The sequence below is a fragment of the Desmodus rotundus genome, chromosome 11, assembly GCF_022682495.2.
Source record: "Desmodus rotundus isolate HL8 chromosome 11, HLdesRot8A.1, whole genome shotgun sequence".
NCBI lineage: Eukaryota > Metazoa > Chordata > Mammalia > Chiroptera > Phyllostomidae > Desmodus > Desmodus rotundus.
In genome coordinates, this window is record NC_071397.1 from 93,250,295 (window position 1) to 93,269,157 (window position 18,863).

The 18,863-nt window shown below is 39.5% G+C and overlaps 1 protein-coding gene across 1 annotated transcript in view; it reads right to left on the reverse strand.

Moving 5' to 3' along the window:
* The window catches only part of SYNE1 (spectrin repeat containing nuclear envelope protein 1), a 389,799-nt gene that overhangs the window by 241,732 nt on the left and 129,204 nt on the right, over positions 1 to 18,863 (reverse strand). The window contains exons 18-31 of the mRNA XM_045188911.3: positions 17,894 to 18,058; positions 17,284 to 17,436; positions 16,088 to 16,231; positions 13,787 to 13,960; positions 11,793 to 11,951; positions 11,379 to 11,543; positions 10,907 to 11,041; positions 9,607 to 9,765; positions 9,194 to 9,402; positions 8,461 to 8,569; positions 6,541 to 6,705; positions 4,300 to 4,467; positions 2,908 to 3,078; positions 1,920 to 2,060 (exon numbers count right to left, since the gene is read on the reverse strand). Of these exons, the coding sequence (XP_045044846.2) occupies positions 1,920 to 2,060; positions 2,908 to 3,078; positions 4,300 to 4,467; positions 6,541 to 6,705; positions 8,461 to 8,569; positions 9,194 to 9,402; positions 9,607 to 9,765; positions 10,907 to 11,041; positions 11,379 to 11,543; positions 11,793 to 11,951; positions 13,787 to 13,960; positions 16,088 to 16,231; positions 17,284 to 17,436; positions 17,894 to 18,058 (2,217 nt within the window). The remainder of the gene's footprint in view (positions 1 to 1,919; positions 2,061 to 2,907; positions 3,079 to 4,299; positions 4,468 to 6,540; positions 6,706 to 8,460; positions 8,570 to 9,193; positions 9,403 to 9,606; positions 9,766 to 10,906; positions 11,042 to 11,378; positions 11,544 to 11,792; positions 11,952 to 13,786; positions 13,961 to 16,087; positions 16,232 to 17,283; positions 17,437 to 17,893; positions 18,059 to 18,863) is intronic.

Below are 18,863 nucleotides of genomic sequence, written 5' to 3' on the forward strand. Positions count from 1 at the left end.
TCTCTGAATGTTCCTTAAGTCATCAGCAAAGCCTTGTTGTGAAGATTAAACATGATGTTGCCATGAACACCCGCCCACATACTGGCAGGCAGAAAGCAAAGTTCCTTAGCATAACCCCTCCAGGGCCACATCTGGGATAAAGGCTGAATTAACAATGACAAGTGAGCAGAGAAACAGAGAACAATTATTCTAGCTTACAAGTGCTTGTGCGGCAGCATATTTTTATAATGAAAGTAGAATATAGTAGCTAAGAGTCTGGGCTCTGGACTGAGACCTTTTGGGTTTGAATCCCAAACTCACCAGTCAGTAACCCTAAAATCTTAGATAAATCCATTAATAGCTATGCCCCTTATATTTCCTCCTTTATACAACAGGATTAACATCGGTACCTATTTTTTAGAATTGTTTGGGTGAAATTAAAGAAGATGATAAACATCAAGTGATTAGAGCAGCATATAGTATATATTCAATTAATGTTAGCAGATATTATTAAATCAATGCCAAAGTAGGCAAGATCGTTGCTCAAGGAAAGTTTTAATGATAAGACTAAAAGGTTACGTTTGCTGCATTTGTAGCTGAGAACTGATTCAAAGGGATTAGAGCCACAGGGTGTCAGGAACCCTGCACAGAACCTGGGTGGAACCCCATGTGAAAACTAACCCAATAACTATAGTTGTTTAAAAAGCCTGCTATACTTTAATGTGTAAAGTAATTAAAATTAAAAATAATGCTCTACTCAAATGCCTGGTGAAAATCATACAGAATCAAAAGATTCAGTAGTCTTATAAACTTTCAATTCCTCAGTTAACAATGAGAGATATAATAAAAAAAATAGCAGATGAAATGCAGAAAAGCCTTTCACTGGTAAGAGAACAAAAGCAGAAGGATGCACGTCCTAAAGGCTGTAAAAGGATAAATAAAAAGTCTTCTTTCTTATGAATTGGCTGGCACACTTTAATACTAATTCGGTCTTCTTATAAACCCCAAACACAAAAGCAGGAACCAAAACAACCTGTGCAAGTCTCCAGATGCTTTGCACGAATCTAGTGGCCTGCTCTGAGTGTCCAAGGTCTTTAGCGCACAGGCCAGAGCTCACCATGGACACCAGCTGCACAGTCCCTCTTGGATGTGCCCCTGGAGCCTCCCACTCCTGATGCTGAAGACAGTGGGTCATCTTTCCCTACTACAGCTGCTCCTTCAGGTTCCCACCCCACTCCCTTTGCTTCTGGAGACTCAGAACCCTGGGTATCACCTTCTTTTCCTTCACTCTCTGTCTCCTGCGTCTATCCCCATGGCCATCCCCTTCATCCGCATTCATGTCCATGTCAACACACACATACATATCTTTCTAATTGGACCCCATAGCTCTGGTCTTTCACCCTTTCAGCTTTCCACACCTGCCTGGAAACTCATCTCCCTAAAGTACAGCTCTGATCACATGACTCTCTCTTTCTTTAAGTGCTCCAGGTTGCCTAGAAAGTCTTTGCTTTACAACTGCATTTCATTTTTCTGCATTACAACATGGAATCCCATATCTAACACTTTTATACTTTATGTCATTTCTCATTCCAGGAATGAACATTATCTGCCCCAAGTTCTGTCTTTCTATGTCTTTATATGCCCTTCAATATTCAGGTAAAAATATCACTGTCTTCAGAAAAAAAATTGTAATGCATTCATCTACCAGGGAACTATTTTCCATTTTAATGAAAAGTCTCTCTCGGTTCTTGACGTTTAAATCTTGTTTATGTTTTTATTTCCCATAGAAACTTGACCAGTGTATTCATGAATGGATGATCAAGAAACAATTAGGTATTGATTAAATGCGTAATTATAGTAATTGATAGTAACAGGGAGAGGAAACACAGTTTTTCTTCTGAGTGAGTACCAAGGGTCTCTGTGTGTTACTGATGATATACCTTTGTCTGTTCCAATTCTGAAGATAAACTTTCCAAGCTGCTAAAACTCAGGAAGCGCTCATGGTTGGAACCTGTTTGAAAAAGGTATCTGACCACTGTCTCTTTGTTGGTTTCAAATCGCTCCCATTTTCTTAATGTGACCTAAATTAAAAAAATATAAACATCATATAATATTATGAGTTACCAAAGTATGTCACAAAATAGTGTTCACATTCCCATTCTTTGTCAGGCTGTCAACTTCTAGTTAAGTCTGTTCAGTGGTTACACTGAACAAGGACAATCCTAATGGCTTCTACGAGAATTTCCCCTTCTTTCCCCTTCGAGTCTCAGTTCGTCTACAAAAAGAGTATGTACGGACTAGGACTCTAAGTTTTCTACCAGCTGTAGCATCTGATGGATCCAAGGATAGTACTTAAAATGTAGATAAGGGACAAAGGAAAAGAAAGCCTCCCTACTGTGTCAGGAAGGAAGGAAGGAAGGAAGGAAGGAAGGAAGGAAGGAAGGAAGGAAGGAAAAAAGGAAGGGACAAAGGGAAGGGGAGGGGACGGGAGGGAAGGAGAAGAGAGGAGAGGAGAGGCGTGGAGAGGAGAGGGGAGTGGGCAGCGAGCAGAGGGCAAAATTCAAAAACGTTATTTCAGGTAATGTGTCAGGATCACAATAAAGCCTAACAGCGTGGCTGCTGGACTGGGAAACATGAAATAATTCACTGTCAGTTTCTAGATTCAGGCGAGTGTGAATTCAAACCCTGGCTTTATTACTGATCACTGCTTTGTGACTTGGAGTCACGTCTCAAACTCTTTCTTTTGGAAGCATCCACAGTTGCAGAATGTGCTAATTGTAGCACCCATCTCATAAGGCTGATGTGCTGCTTAAAAGAGATCACTCATGTGTTGGAGCATCATAGGCAGAAACAAACGTTTTCTCCCACAAGCAGAAGATGCAACCCTTGCCCGGAAGTTAACCCGGCCCTGGACTTCCCGTCTCCCACCTGGATGCGGCGTTCCTGCTTCTCCCTGCTGCGCTCCAGGCCATCCAGGGTGCTCTCCAGCTTCTGCAGCTCCTCCTGGACCTGGCCAGGCAGCCCACCTTCTCCCTGCTGAGCCTGTGTCATCTGCTGCTGCACGTCCCTCTTCTTTGCAGAGATCCTCTTTGTCTTTTGCTGGAAACATTTGTTCAACAGGTGGACCTAAGTGTTACTTTCTGAGCAGGGCCATAGACACCCACGCTTTAGGAGAGGTGCAAAACACATAACCTCACACAGTGCGAGTCCCAACTACTTTAAAGTTAACATGAACGGTAAAAACTGGCAATGAGGACAGAGCATTGGTCCAAAACGGACATTATTTATAAATAGTTGATGTTATGAATGGTAAACAACATAATTAATTTGGTCTTGGTGTTTTAAGTGTGTGCAAATTCAGACACTTAGCATTTTGTGCAATATTCCAGAAGGAATTTGGCAAAACTATTCATTTGACACGGTTCTCCTAAAATAATTATTTTTTTTGCTTAAATACACAAAGTCCTAACTCCATTTTAAAAAACCATTTATGCTCTGAAAAGCACTAATATTAAGAAATTGCATTCCTGGGCATATGCAGAATGATTAATTGGCTGAGCTATCTGGGGAAAGTTAAGTTTTAAAATAAACTTTTTATTGAATTATAATGTACAAGCAGAATGGTATGCAAATCTCAAGCATACAGCTCATGAATTTTCACAAATAAAGACACACACAACCAAATATTTTATCTAAGAAATGTGAAATCGTAAAATATAAGGATCTACAGTCTCATATTTCTCTGACTTAAAGTAAGTTTAAACCCAAACACAACTTTTATAAGAATTGAGAACAGCATAATATAAAGCGTTAACTTTTTTTGTACTTACAGCCTTTTTACAATTAATAATTATCAGTATATCTATAAAGCCCAGAAGCTGCCATTTTATGTGTTCTTTTAGCATAACTCCCATTTTATATATTATTATATTTATAGTTGACTAGCATTTGCAATTGAAAAGTGGTATTTTAATATAATGACAAATGAATATTGATCTCAAATATGAAGCAATTATCTCTATGCTTCCACTCTGTAGTGAAAAGGACAATTTGCAAGTTTTATGAAGGTTTTCATAGCTAACTCTACTTTCCCTTCATATTTCTTGACCTTTTTGGGTCCATCCAATCACTCAGGCTGAGAATTTATCTTGCAGGATCTTTAAAATATTTCATATTCAACCATTCAGCTGGGCTCCTTCCAGCACACCCTGCCCCCTTTTCCTGCCCTCTCCCAGCGGATACCCTATTCCTCCCTCTAATTCTCAGTCATCAACTAATCAACCACCGGGCGTGAATGCACTGGGGAGAGAGGCATTCTACCTGGTGATGAAGAAGTAACTGCTGTGCTTCAAACAGGTTTTCCGTGTCCAAGATCTTCTCAGCTTCCTCCTGGACTTCTTTAGAACCAGAAATTAACTCTTCAAGGGAACTCTGGACTATTTCTTTGTACTGGACACACTCCCCAAAATTGCTTAACATCTTTTCAACCTAGGTTTTCATGAAAACATTGTGAATCATATGCTCATGTAATCTTAAAAGTTTTTTAAAATTTGTATAAAATCTTTCTTATCAATTTGAAATATATACACAGATCCCTGAGCTTTATTCTCTCATGTATTTTAAGGCTTTTTAAATCATTATTCAGCTGCATAGTCACTTATGGGAGTTAAAAGCCTCCTTTGATATGGCAGTGTGCCATATTAAAAACCTACTCTACCTTAAAATCAAGGCAGAATAATAAATTTGTCTATATTGTATCTATTGCTTCCTGGATCCCTTTAATTCTAATTATTTCAAAAATCTAATTATTAAAAATCTGAGTATTAAAAAAGTATGTTGTAAGAAAGTTATGTTTATTTAAAGTAAGGGGAAAATTTGCATAGAGGAAAAAGAACTGAATGGACATTTGTTGAAAATGCACTTCCAATAATTCTACCTAAAACAATATAATTTCTAATTTTGTGGTTCTTTAGTGGATTCTTTTCCTTGTCTTTTTCCCCAATTTTCACCTTTGTCTTCTGCCTAATTTCTGCTTCCCCTATGTTAGTATACCAGCATCTTTTCATTTTCTAAGTCTACCCCTCTCCATCTTCGCTGAGATAATCATTTTAACATTGTATCATCATTTGTCTTCCACAGACGCCTTCAGTGTCTCCTTCCCTCCTGCTCTTTTTTTTCTGTGGCCCTCTTCTGCTCTGACTTTGTCCCAGGTAACTTGGAGCATGCTGCTCTCCAAAGAAACAGAAAAAAACCCTATGAAAACCACAGAGCTCTCAGTAAATCACAGCTCTGGGGAAAGAAGTGACTCTTCACTATATAATGTGAAAACACAGCCATTTTTTCCTACACTAGACAACTGCGAACACTTTGTGTTCAATTAATTTAAATACCAAACAGATTATAATCAAAGGAAGCCTTGAATGTGTCCAAGTCATCTTTTTATATCAATATTTACATGGAGAGAGTATTTATTTTCTATGCTCCTTTTTTGCTTTGTTTAAGTAACAAAAAGGGCATTAATACAAGCTATACAGAACACATATGAGTGTGCAAAGAATTCACGCTTGCATTTGTTAGAGATAGATTGTTGCTACAGGTCCCATGAGAGTTTCTGAAAGATAAAGCAAATAAACAGCCTTGGTAAAATGTTAGGGTGAATAATAATCTCTAAATTTAAAGGCTGCCAAGGTGGTTGTGTGTCTATAATAGAATATAAATTAATCTTCTGGCATGACTAAAACCATTTGGTGGATCCTGGATCAAGGATTATCCACACATATATTTACTTTTTGTATTAGTATCTTTACTCTTATTCTTACATTCCTGACCAAAGAGAACGTAGGGAAGAACAATACCAGACTTCCATTGAAGGTATGGTAGTGGCAACCATCTAAACTTGGCCACTGCTCTGAAAGACAGGTCATCTGAGGACCAAAATGGCTTATGTTCCAAAATTTAATTAATCTGATTGTTGTTTTCAATTTGCCCCCACAATTTTAAGAATACTGTATGTTACACATCAAAATTATCACATAAAACTAAATCACAAGCAGTTGAGAGTGTCTTTGGCTTTTGTAAATTCACTTATAGAGCCTTAGGTAGATCTACATGGATTAAAAATATAAAAGGTTAACTATCAAACTATTACATTAGGGACAGCTACAGAGAATTCCCGATCTTAAGAATAAAGGGACTTTGCAGTCATTCAATTAATCATTATTTCCTGCAAGTTTATTAATGATTTCAAGAAATACTAGTAGCTAGCTATTCAACTTTACATCCTTATATTATCTTCCAGGCACAAACCCAAAAAGGAATGGATCTGATACGCTTGTAGTTCAGCCGTAGACCAATCTGAACTAACATAGCCAACAATGACAGAGACCATAACTGCAACATTCTACTCATCTTTCCCACCAATATCCATAAATATCAACCAATCTATTTCAACTAAGGTTTTGTTATAAACCTACTAGTTAAACTACAACCAAAAGAGAAAGGACCTTCCTGGTTCTTCCTCCCCCCAGACCTGACTGTTCAGAGTGTGAGTAAATGACGTACCTCTGACAACAAACTTCCAAGAGCCTTGAAGGAACTAGATAATTTGGCCAGCTCATCTCCCTGCTTCTGGGCTTCTTTCTCAGAAGAAACTTCAGTCAAATCTTTAAGCCTGGACTTCAGCCAGCTGAGAGTCTCGCCTTTTTGGGTAACGCTGTTCCTTATCTCCTGGAATGGAAGAACACTTTTAATGAACAACACGCAATTGTGAACATAACTTTCCAGCAAGAATGGATTCAGATGAAGAAGGCAGGTCAGGTGGAAGTAGGGAAGCCAGACATTCACTCACCAATACAGTGCCTGCTTATACTACTTTTCTCTGATCCTTCACAAAAGTCTAACAGTGAGAAAGAAATGGTTCTCCAAGGCCAATACTTTATATGTGAAGTCAGTACTCACTTTACCAAAAAATCACCTTCATAATCACATGGCTCGATATTTACAGATTCCCTGGATCACAACAAAGACGCTTCGAAAAGTCCTGAAGAAGATTATGTGATACCAACATTGGGAATTACAAGTATATTGTTACTTTACCTTCTGTGAGCTGGAAGGAACATGATGTATTTTGAAGAAAAGAAAAAAGAATCCTTTTTTAGTTAGCTAAACTGTTTTATTGAACAGTTCGCTCATTGAATATTATTATAGATGACCTAAAGATTTATTTTAACTTTATTAACTCATATTTTATGCCTCATTTTTTGTTAGCTTTTAGAAGTCAATACCCCAGAGAGTAAGAGACACAAACAAGATCTCAACTCTCATCCCGGAAGGGAAGGGGTGCTGGTCGAGACAATGCCAGAAGGCCTGTGGGGCCCCAGCCCTTGCAGGGCCCGGGGCCCGGGGAGAGGTGACTCAGGTAGCCTCTCCTTCCCACACCCACCCTGGGCAGCACGGGGGCAGAGTGGTCTCCAACCAACCACACGCTCTGCTACAGAGGGTCTCACAGGGCAGAGCGTACCAGCCAGAAAACAGCTGGTTCCGGAAGCAGGTTATCTCTTCACCCCGCCATGAGAATGTTGTTTGTACTGTGGCAGCAACCAGTGGCAAACACAGCGGGAGGCAAAAGTAGGCTCACAGTTGTGAGTACACGGTACAGAGTTCACAAGCTGCTATGACAGTCACGGCCTGCATGTCTTTTCCACACGAACAACCGTACACCTGCTTTGCCCTACCCCGCAGAGCTGTCCTTCCATCAGTAAAGCATGATGCTACTGAGCACCTCCAGCATTTAAGGGGACTATACTTTTAATATAAAAATGAAAGAGGACAAAGACAGAAAAAAAATACTCTCATGAACAAAAACTATGAGACTTGCAAGGCTTCAAAAAACTGAAAGACAAAAAATTTCCACAACGGCATCTGTCTATATAATACTATGAGCCAAGCTAAGAGGGAGAGGGTTACCGCATGCCGTTCACAGCATGTGAACTGGTTTAGACCCGAGGCTCTGTCACAGCTGGGTTATTGGGCTGTCCCCAAGCTCACCAGGGCTGATCCACTCCAGCTGAATGTGACATAGAAAGAATGCTTAGAGGCCTTGCCCGAATGCCTCATTTTCTGTGATCTGGCTTTTCAGTAGCTAAAATGTATTGTGTTAAAAACCTACAGTGTTCTTTTCTTCTGTGATGGTTCTTCAATCTCTGCTGTGTTGTCCACCCATGAACACAATTTTCCTCGCAGGGTTTCCCATTAGCTAAAGATGCATTAAAAGCACCACTGAGCGTGACTGAATCTCAAAGCCAAAAATGATCCAAGAAAAAAAATCCCAATAGTTCTCACAATAATATGAGGAGACATTTTTAAATTAATTTGCAGGAACTTGATTTTTTATAGAAAATAAAAAAGACAACAGTTAGATTGTCTATCTTCGTTTTTTATTAGTGGAAATTTTCCAGTAACAAAAAACATCCCAGAACTTACCTCTACAGCCTGCTTAACATCTCTATGGTTGGCAGCATCGATGGCCTCGTTCCTAATCCCCTTCAATCGTGTCTCCTTCGCAGAGATCCAAGATGAGAACTCAGAAATTCTGAAATAACACAGGAGTTATCCCACTAAAGGAAGAACACATCAGGATGGTTGAAACACATTTTCTATTTTGAACTCATTCATGGAAACTTAGCAAACTGATCAACACATTTTCTGGAAACTCTCCCTTAAAGAAACGTGAAGCTCAGGGCAGGGGTGGCCACCTCTGTGCTCGGTCATTTGGGGGACAGAAAAAGCAGAGTGGGCAGAACTCTGATGAGGAAAAACATGTGTCTGTCCCAGGGCCTGGGCACCTGGGCGTGAGGACGGTACCTCTTGAGGTCTGATCTCACATGTCCCCACCAGGATGAGACCTAACCCTAACGCGTCAGAAGTCTTCCTTCAGGGAGATGCGGTAATCCAAGAGAAAGAGATGAGGCAATTCTGCCCCAAATAGATCACATCTGAGACATCTGGAAATAAAGTGCCTCACTGTTTATGACTGAAACCCATTCTTTGTACTGAATGAAGCATTTCTATAGAAAACCATGGGCAACGTCACACGATCTGATTGTCTTTGTTGCACGAGATGAAACACAAGCCATTTCTTGGTTTGTAATAATCTCTGCATTAACAGAATTCAGACGGACTATACGTCCTTGTCTGGAAACAGCTCCCAGACTACCTGCTGGTGTAGCCCTTCCACTTGTCTGCGTCTTCCACCAGCTTCATGTAGGAGCTGTCCACGGCGGCTCTGAGCTCCCTGAGAGTCACATGACAGGCCTCTGGGGTGTTCCTCACGGGGTCCCGCACTGGGAGCTTTAGACACAGTTCTTCGATGAGCTGCAACCTTTTCTCGCAGAGATGATGAGGACCTTTGTCACTGAAGAAGATCTAAGGAGCAATAAACAATTTTATAATCACAATGAGAAGCCAGACAAACATCTTTTATATTTTCATAGAAAAGCCAAAGGAAGATTCCATGTAGACTATCAATGTAAAGTAATTAAGCTCTTTAGTGTTTCCAGACCCAAACCAAAGTATCTGTGATATCCTTGAAGTGACAACACAATGTGACTCTGCACGTGTGTGACGTACCCTGTGCTCTTTAATTATCTTTTCACTGCCTTCCTGGGGCACCAGCTTGGTCTCCCGGTCCAGCTCAGTTCTGCATTCTTCTACACAAGCCAAGAATCTGTTCTTCTCCACGTCGATCTTCAGACGAAGCAAATGATATGGGACTTCTCCTTGAAGATCCTACATTCCACAGGCAGATTTGGACACATACAATATTGTTACTGATGATGTACGTTTCCAACTGAAGTGACAAAAACCGTAGAATATTTCCTGTAGGGCCTACTGGTGTCATCAGCACGGCTTGCCCCCAGCCTCCGAGTTTTGCATTTTTCCGAGTGCTGCGCGTAGGGCGTGATGATTCTATTTCATTTTTACACTGGCCCACACAGTACTAATGTTCCCACTTTTAAGATTAGACCATTGAGGCTTAGGGGTAAGCAGAAAAAGGTAAATTTGAATCCAGATCTAAATCACACACTGATGACACATACCCTCTCCCCAGCATGTGTCCCTTTTAATTTTGGCAACAGCCCTGTGAAGTAGGAAGAACAGGTATTACACCCATTACACAAAGCAGGGAAGCAAGGAAACCTTATTAGGTTTAGTTATTGGAAGACATATTGTTTCACCCTCACGCCCATCCCCGGGTCTTTGCTGCTTCTTAAAGCCCTAGCTTAGAACCGATCACTTGATTCACTTGTTTTTAGTTTCCAAGCGGGCCCTCCTCTCCCTTTCAAATGTTTTCTAAATATAGTGCTTATACTTTTCTGGCCTTATTATGTATTATACTTTTATTATTTGTGACTAATAATCTCTCCAATGAGACTCTATGTTCTTTGGGGAAAAAGATTGTGTTTAGTTCATCATTGAATCATTAACCAAAAAATGTTTTTATTTATATTGTTAGATCATAACAATCTAACCCAGATGATAAAATCCTTGGGAACAGGATTGAGCAAATGTGTGTATGTATAAATTATGTGAAGTAAAATTTCAGTAACGCACCTAACATTGCTCAGATAAAAAGAGTGCACTAAATGTTGCTGAATCAGTAAAACACTCTTATGACTCCTGCTCAAAAAAAGAAAAGAAGAAAAAATAGTACTCTTAAGTAATAGGATAATAAATTGCTGTTCCTAAAAAGATAGGAATCACAGAATCCCATTACTTGCTTCATGTTCTATTCAAGCCCATTTTGTTAGTGGGAGAAGCAGCTCTGGTGGCTTTCCCGAGTTTCTAAACTTCTCCTGCAGTTGAACCCCAACCCCCTCATGCACTCCCACCCAGTCGGACACCATGCTCCCACTTCGTCCCCACTCACCTTCCACTGTTTGTGGAGCTTCCTCACAGCCTCCTGCAGGCCCTGCTGCTCCTGCTCGGGCAGGATGTCGGTGAGCTCGTCGCAAGCTTTCAGGAAAGCGTTGAGCACCCTCTGATCCAGCTGACTGTAGAACTCCTGACGGACACGGAGACATGGTTAAGAGTGCGGGCCGGATGAAAGCCGCCTCAGACGCTGTGCGCCGAGGCAGTCACACCTCTAAACAGGCCTCTTAGCCAGCTGCCGCCCTCATCCAATAGCCCGAGCAACTACTGTTTTTGTATGTTTTTAATCTCCAGGGATAAACCACAATCATCTAGAGTTATCACTCAGAAGCCACCACATCTAAAATTCAACTAGTACTTTTTAATTTTTAGGAAAAAAAGATTTGCAATTGTCAAATTTGGTAGAATATTCTGGAAGGCCAGTGGGAGATCCTAACAGCTTGATTCCATAACGAGAGGGATAAACTCACAGTGTGTTTCTTCAGGAGGTCTTCCGGGTTCCCCTTTTCCTCCAGGCCCTCCTGTGCCGTTCGGAGTACCTTCTCCAACTCTGCCCGAGACTCCTCAAATTTCTTCATCAAGCGACTGTTGGTTTCCACGTGCTTCCTCCAATCTCCAGTTTTCTTAACCATAGTCTTGATTTATAAAAATAATCATAATGTGATGCTTTCTCATTATTTAAAGTATCATTTTGTTAAGGAAAAACACTTGAATCCATTTCATTATAATGAGAATAACCAACCCCTTTTAATATTAATACACATGAATGTTAGAAAAAGAAGTAAAAGTTAGTTTCCCAAAACCACCACGAACCGTACTGATTCTATGTCCTTATTCTTTGTGTTTTCCCGCGTTCCCATTTCTAACTCAGGGAGAGAACTCACCTGAAAAGCAGCGTGAACATCTGCAACCTGTCTCTGTAGCTTTGTCTGGCTGAAATGCTTCAGCACACTGCTCAAGCTCACGAACTTCTGAACACTTGCACTGCCTTTCTCAATTTGCATCACGGTTTTCTTACAGCTTTCTTGACAGGCTAACAGTTCCTACAAGGGAAGAAACCCCACAACAATAGTATTTAAGAGGGCAAGAAAGAGAAAGAAAGAGAGTAACCATCAAAAATAAAAGGAACAACATTATACAGCATTTAGGCTTTTAACCAGCAATAAATAAAATCGAAACACAGAGAGGTATTTTTTTTTGAAAATTTTAAGCCGTCACTGAAGTCAAGGCTTTTTATATCAGGCATTTAAATGTCACAGGGAGTTTTTGAGATTTTTAAATATTTCATGCCCATCTTATTAATGTTGAGAGAATGACAGCACATCAGAATTGCTATTAGTCTGGTGCCTGCATTTCTCCAACCAACTAACGGGCCTATGGTTTACTGAGCGAACAATAATAAAGTCAGTCTACACAGCTGGTTTTTAATCTAAGTGTATTTACCACCAGCGCACGTTATTGTGCTTTACTGAGTCAGACGCAAAAGATTATATATTATTTGTGTCTCCCAAAATCTATACCATTTGAATTCCTAAGGTTCACAAGCTATCAATCTCACTGACATAATGGCGGACCCCAGGTCCTACCCACAAAGGCAGCAGAACAATGTGCCTTGGGAGGACGGGCAATTGTCACACATTTGCAGGACAAGAAGCAGTGTTGACGTAGGCCCTTCTGCCTCTGATTTGTACCCTGGCATCACAGTGATTTCTGCAGCTGACAGCATGGGAATGACCCGGCTCAGCCCAAGGAAGGCGGCCAGTGTTTGACTTGCATCCACACCATTTGCATGTTAACAACCTCAATTGCTTTGGAAAAATAGTTCCAGTGGCTCAGTGGGATACTAGTTATGGTAATCTCAAGTCAAATATTAAGAGGAGAATTTTTGTTTTGCTTTGGCAAAACAGAATAAAGACATACTTTTTCCTTTTGAAGATTTTGGAGGTAAAAGAGTAGCACAGAAAGATATTATTAAATATTAAATGTTTTAATTGTGGAAGGATGCTTTGATGGCCATTTATAGCAATGTGGGAATGTAAGAAATGGTACTCTGACTCAAAATGAAAAATAATCTTTATCCAATATGATGACAGTCCATTAGAACAGGGTTTGCCGGTATAATCATTGTCTCTTTATAATCAATAATGATGATAATAATTGCTACTAATTGCAGAGTATATATATTATTTGCTAGTCTGATTATACAATATCTAATGTAATTTCCACAAGAAACTCTCGACTTAGGTATTTTAAGGTGAGGAAATAAAAGCTAATCGAGGCTCTGTAATTTGTGATATCACACCTATGACCTGAACACCTGTCTGATTCACGCAAGATACTCTCTGCTCTTTCTCCTGGGTGATGCTCATTGAATTCACCCTCCTCTGATGGACCACTTCATTTATAATGAGCCAACACAATAAGTCAATCAACCGCAACCTTAGCAGAAGGCTGATCTGCGTACGGATCTGCTTACTAAAACAATGAGACGAATAAACAAGATTATCACTCCAAACGCCGTTCCAATATTTTATGGCTGTGTACACAGACCTGGTCCTAGAGGTAAAGAGATCTCATAAGACACAGATTATAAACACTGGAAAGAAATGGAATGCAATTATCTATTTTTTATATAATATATATCTACATATACAAAATGTACATTATCTAGAACATCGTTTAATATCTAATTTTTATTTTACCTGTAGCAGACAGGATTTTTGCCTTTGGACAAGATGTACTTTTGTTTCAAGTTGGCAGTACTGTTCTAGAAAAATGCTTTGTGTCCTCACTGGATTTCTGTCACTTTAAGCACTACCTCAGTCTTATTACATATGCGTTAAAGTAACTGTGTCTCCTGAAAGGGACGTGTTCTTACCTGATGTTTTTGTTTAAAAAGAGCACTAGATTGTGCCTCGCGCTCCAGAACAGTTATAATTTCATTGATTTTCCCAAGTGACTCATAAAAGAACGTCATCTGCTTTTCCAACTCCTCCAACGGCACTGACAGCTGTTGAGACTCATAAAGGAGTGGGGAGTAACGTTCTTTGACCTTTAAAAATACCAAGACAAAAATTCCATTAAACGCCGTTAAGTGCCACAAGCACAAGTACTGTTCCTAGCCCTCAGGAACATTTTCGTTAGTGATATGGTCATTTTGTGCTTACAGGTCTTCAAAGACATGCGTTTAATGACATTCCCTATGTACTGTTAAATTTGTATGTAGGAAACAATATTACTATGCCACTGAGATAAATACATGCCACAGTGTCTTCTTGTGAACATGTATCTCAGTAGTCCATCTCAATAGCACTTCCCTTCTAAATGATGCTGTTAGTGAGCCAGATGGCATCAAATTGCTCTTCATACATAGTGACCTACCTTCACTTCAGCCTTGAAATCGGATATAAGATAGTCTCCAATTACATTATCTAGACTAACCTGTGTCTTCCAACTTTATTTTTAAGAACTCTGCTGCTTGAACTCTTTTAACTCCAGACATGCTTAAAACTTGACTCCTTCCTGCCAGACAGGCCTCGTGCTTTCCTCCCCGCCCTGAGCTCCGTCCTTTGCTACTCCCTGCTGATCGACACCTTACTCATCCCAAATGCCCCGGTCATGTACCAATTTATTCCCAAAGGCTCCCATGTCAGGGGACATCTCCCTACTCTGAATTGGCCCAGCCTATATCTGCCACTTGTTTTTTGAAAAATGATGTAACTTTATGCGCCTGTATTATTTTTATTTTTATAATGAGGTATAGGCATAGTGTCTACCTTGTCACCTTTATGTTGAAATCCAGGACCCATAATTCTCTAAGAACTTCCTGTCCCCCGTCATTGAACTGAGAGTTGGTCCCAAAGTATTATTAAAACTTGTGGGAAAAAAGGAAAGGAAATTGCATACTCATTAGTGAGCCATTCCTTTTTTTCCCCCTTAAATTAAAAATGTCATCCTCTCATGTTCTTGGGTACATTACCTGAAGGAAAACTCCTGAAAAGAAAGCTGCTGGTCCACCGCAACAAGGAGGTGCTAAGATCATTCTGAACAAATTGTAGGGAATCTGCTACCTTGTGAAAAAGTCAGTGAGCTTTATAAATGCTGTGGGATGCAGCCGAAAACCTACTAAGATGCTGCATCTGAAGCAGCGGGGAAGACAGAATGATGCCTGAGTGGGTGAAGAGGTGCTCTCTCAGAGGCTGCCCTGAGTCCTTAGACCCGGTCTAGGCCCAGATGGGCAGGGTGTCACGACAATGACCTTGACTGGGATTGAGCCCCGTCTTTAACATTCTCCTAACTTGAATGTTAAAATAAAAGGGATTAGAAATTAACATTCTAATGCATACCAGTGTGACCAATGAAGTTTTCTCTTTTCCATGGCCGCCGTTCTTCCTTCATTCACCTATCTCAGTTATTTCCCCCTTTCCGTAAGTCTCTGTTGCTGATTTCATACAGGTGATTTGCTTTTTACTTTTTCTCTCCTAGTTAACGGATATTTTACCAGGAATCTAAAGGCACTTTGCCAACAATACACTTCATAAAATTCAACTTCAGATACATAAAAAATCTCAGTGGAACTTCTAAAGCTCTTAAGAAAAAATCCTCAATAGAAGAATGAAAGAGACTTATGGCTAATGCTTGATATTCATTGAGTTCCCTACACAGAAGTGGCTAAATGTGTATATTTTAAGTCAATGGTGAGCTCCATGAGATGCAGAGGGGAGAATTTTCACTGCTCTGGAGCAGTGCAAGCAGAAAATAACTTAAGCACTCTTAGAGTAGAGGTACAACAAATAAATGATCAAAAAAGGAGCATTTTGAAATTCTTACTCATTTAAATATCTGATCTCCTCCTCTCCCTCCCTCCTCCTCCACTTCTCCCCCTTTGGTTTCATCACATTTAATTGGCCCCCTGTCCACCCAAAGATGCTTATTTTTCTATTAAAACACAGCTACAAATACTTCTATTTTAGCAAGAAAAGTAATAGTTGGTATCAGCCTACCATTTCATTTTTAAAACTCATGACCTAGTTACTAGACGACAAAGTAACTAAATCAAAATCACAAGAAGAAACAAAGGGCATAATTTGTTAACAAGTAAATGATTTGTCCCTGGGTGACAGAGGAGGCGGCAGTGTTGGTCCCCCACAGGGCATCCTGCATTAAAGTATTTTCCCACCTTGGTTAGCTGCTCCTTAAGCCCAGACATGGTGGCAAACATTTCATTAGCTTCTTCCTGGGAGCTCTCTTTAGTGATGAGGTGCGCTGTCTTTGTGATTATCTTGTATTGAGCATCCATCACAGGTATCCTCTGCTCAATATCCTGCATGAGTCATTGAAACAGCTAAATCAACACGTGTACATTGCCTTGTAATTTCAGGACACCACCGCAGGCTGGACAAAAGTCAATATGCACTGTGTAAACTTCTGCGCTCATGATAAACTTTTGCAGATTCCAGTTGTTGCTTTCCTTCATGACTAATATCTTGTATGTAAGTAATGCCATATAGATAAATAAAAGCTTTCTTTTTTAAAATGTAAGCAAAATCCTTAATTTAACATAAACAGGCTGAAGTAATCTTCACACTTTCAACATACTGTATGTGTTAATGTAGTATATAAACATCATGTCAGGTACATGCATGTTAACAATTTAGGGCAATCCCTCATTTAAATTTAACAATTTAAATCCCTGAATTTAAAAATTAAATTTATTTTCTAAAAAAAAGCAATTATCATTGCAGAAAATCTATTAACTAGAAATAAATTAGGATGAGTAAAATTTAAATTAAAATCTCACACAATGATAACCAGAGTCAACAACCCATCCCTAATTACATCACTAATGTTTTTTCCCATGTGTGTTTACACCCATTTTTAATTTCTACAAAAAGAAAAGGATGATAATATTTTTTGCTTTTCTCACTTAACATAGTATATTGGAAAAGTTTTTCCTGTGATTAAATATTCTTTCACTACCTCATTTTGAGAGCTGCAGGGTAATAAAATACTTAGTGCAATTCATTTAGTAAATCCTTTACTGTCGGAGACTCTATGTAGAGGGTTACCTACAGACTCCTGTTTCCTCCTAGTGCTTTACCATTTGGTTGTAAACATGTCTCCAAATTAAAAAATATTTTGAAGTCGCTTTATGGTCAAAACATATCTTTAAAAAATTCAAATAGATTTTTATTTGAAGATAATTAAAAGAATTTTTTTCAGGTACAAATCAGGATACACACACATATCAAAAGAGACATAGAAAAAGCTTTGCAGTGATTTGAATAACTTCACTGATCTTTATGTTTTTCACATAGAAAATGTCAAACCACATAGAAGAGGTTTTTCACGTTATGGTCTAGAAATTCCCCTCACCTCCAGGTCTTGGATCAATAACTTGACGTTCATAAAGGAGACTTCGACAGGTTCAGAAAGTTTCCTGAGGGCTTCAGTGGCAAAGTCAGACAGGGTGGTAACAGAGTCTGTGTATTCTTTCTTCATTCTGTCCAGCTCATCAGCTCGAGCATACTGTTGAGAAAAGGGGGCAGGGCAATACTGGAAACCACTAAGCCAAAATTCTGGAAGCCTGTGCCCTTCATTTCTGTATACTCTCTGGAATGGTTATACGGAAAGAAAGCGTCTAATTCCTGATTCTTACTTTAGATACACTTGAAGTCCAATTGGCATGAAAGGGAAAAAGGACTAGCATAGAAGTGAAGAATTATGATTTGAAAAATGAGTCGTTCCATAGATGTAGGCTCCATGTGGCAATATAATGCTTAATCAAATTACACATTTCTGTAATGCTCCTCCATTATTCAGGAGAAGGAGTAAAGGACCAAGTACAAATATAACAGTTCTGCACACACCCGGACCCTGCTGTAATCAGCCCCTGTTATAACAATGAGATAGTCTCTAACAGACCGCTCATCACAACATGACAACACACGCATGCTCTAAGCGTACACAAATTCGAAAGACATACTTGCTTGACTTCCATAAACAACTCCCTCCACCGCCCATTTAGCAGTAGTAATTGCTGTTTAAGATCACGGGAAACCACCTCGTCACACGTTTCGATTAGAAAATTGCCGGCCTCGTTCATGGCAGTGTGCTGCTGAATCCAATGAGGCAAATTTCGAAAAAAATCCTGAACAACAAACAATGCATGAAGTAAATTCAGTAAAGAATACGGCAATGACCAGCCTAAGAGAAACAGCTTTGAAAATTCATGCCAATTTTAAGATAAATCCTAACTCTCAAAATGCTAAATTCTGCAAAGTTTCAAAACTGGAAATGCTGAATGTGTTTTCATAAGAACATCTATGGGATACCTTTTGCTGAAGAGGGAACAATATGTGACCATTTTCTGTCATTTCTATTTGACAGATGGAAAGTTGCATTCCTGTGAGCATAAAGGACTTGTGCATTGGATTCAGGAGACTGAGTCCCACCCAGTTCCAGAGTCATACAAAAGAGATACTATTTTAGGGAAATGTATAGCCTCTTCAAAAACATTGTAAGCAAATGTGGACCTTGACTTTTGATTCCAAAATCAGAATAGAGTATATCATCCAGATAATTACTAATCATGAAGATAAACCATCAGAGGAAAATTTTAAAAATTAAATACCTGGGTCAAGAACACAATATAATAGCATTTGTTTTAAGGCTACCCAGTTGGCCATGAAGCAGTCTGCACCTGATTCCAAGTTCACTGCGTGTGTGCAAGTATTTATACACACACACACCACAGTGAGGGCAAGGGCAACAAAAGATAATTCAAAATCCATTTCCTAAGCCATGTGTGGGAGTTCTCCCTCCATAAATAGATGAGAACACTTCTGTTTCTGGCGGTTATGTTGCCTTGGATAAAATTAGCACATCTGACATCCACTAGGGCACTGTGGTCCAATCCGAAAGCCAAAATCTGTATCGACTATAGAGTTTTTGAC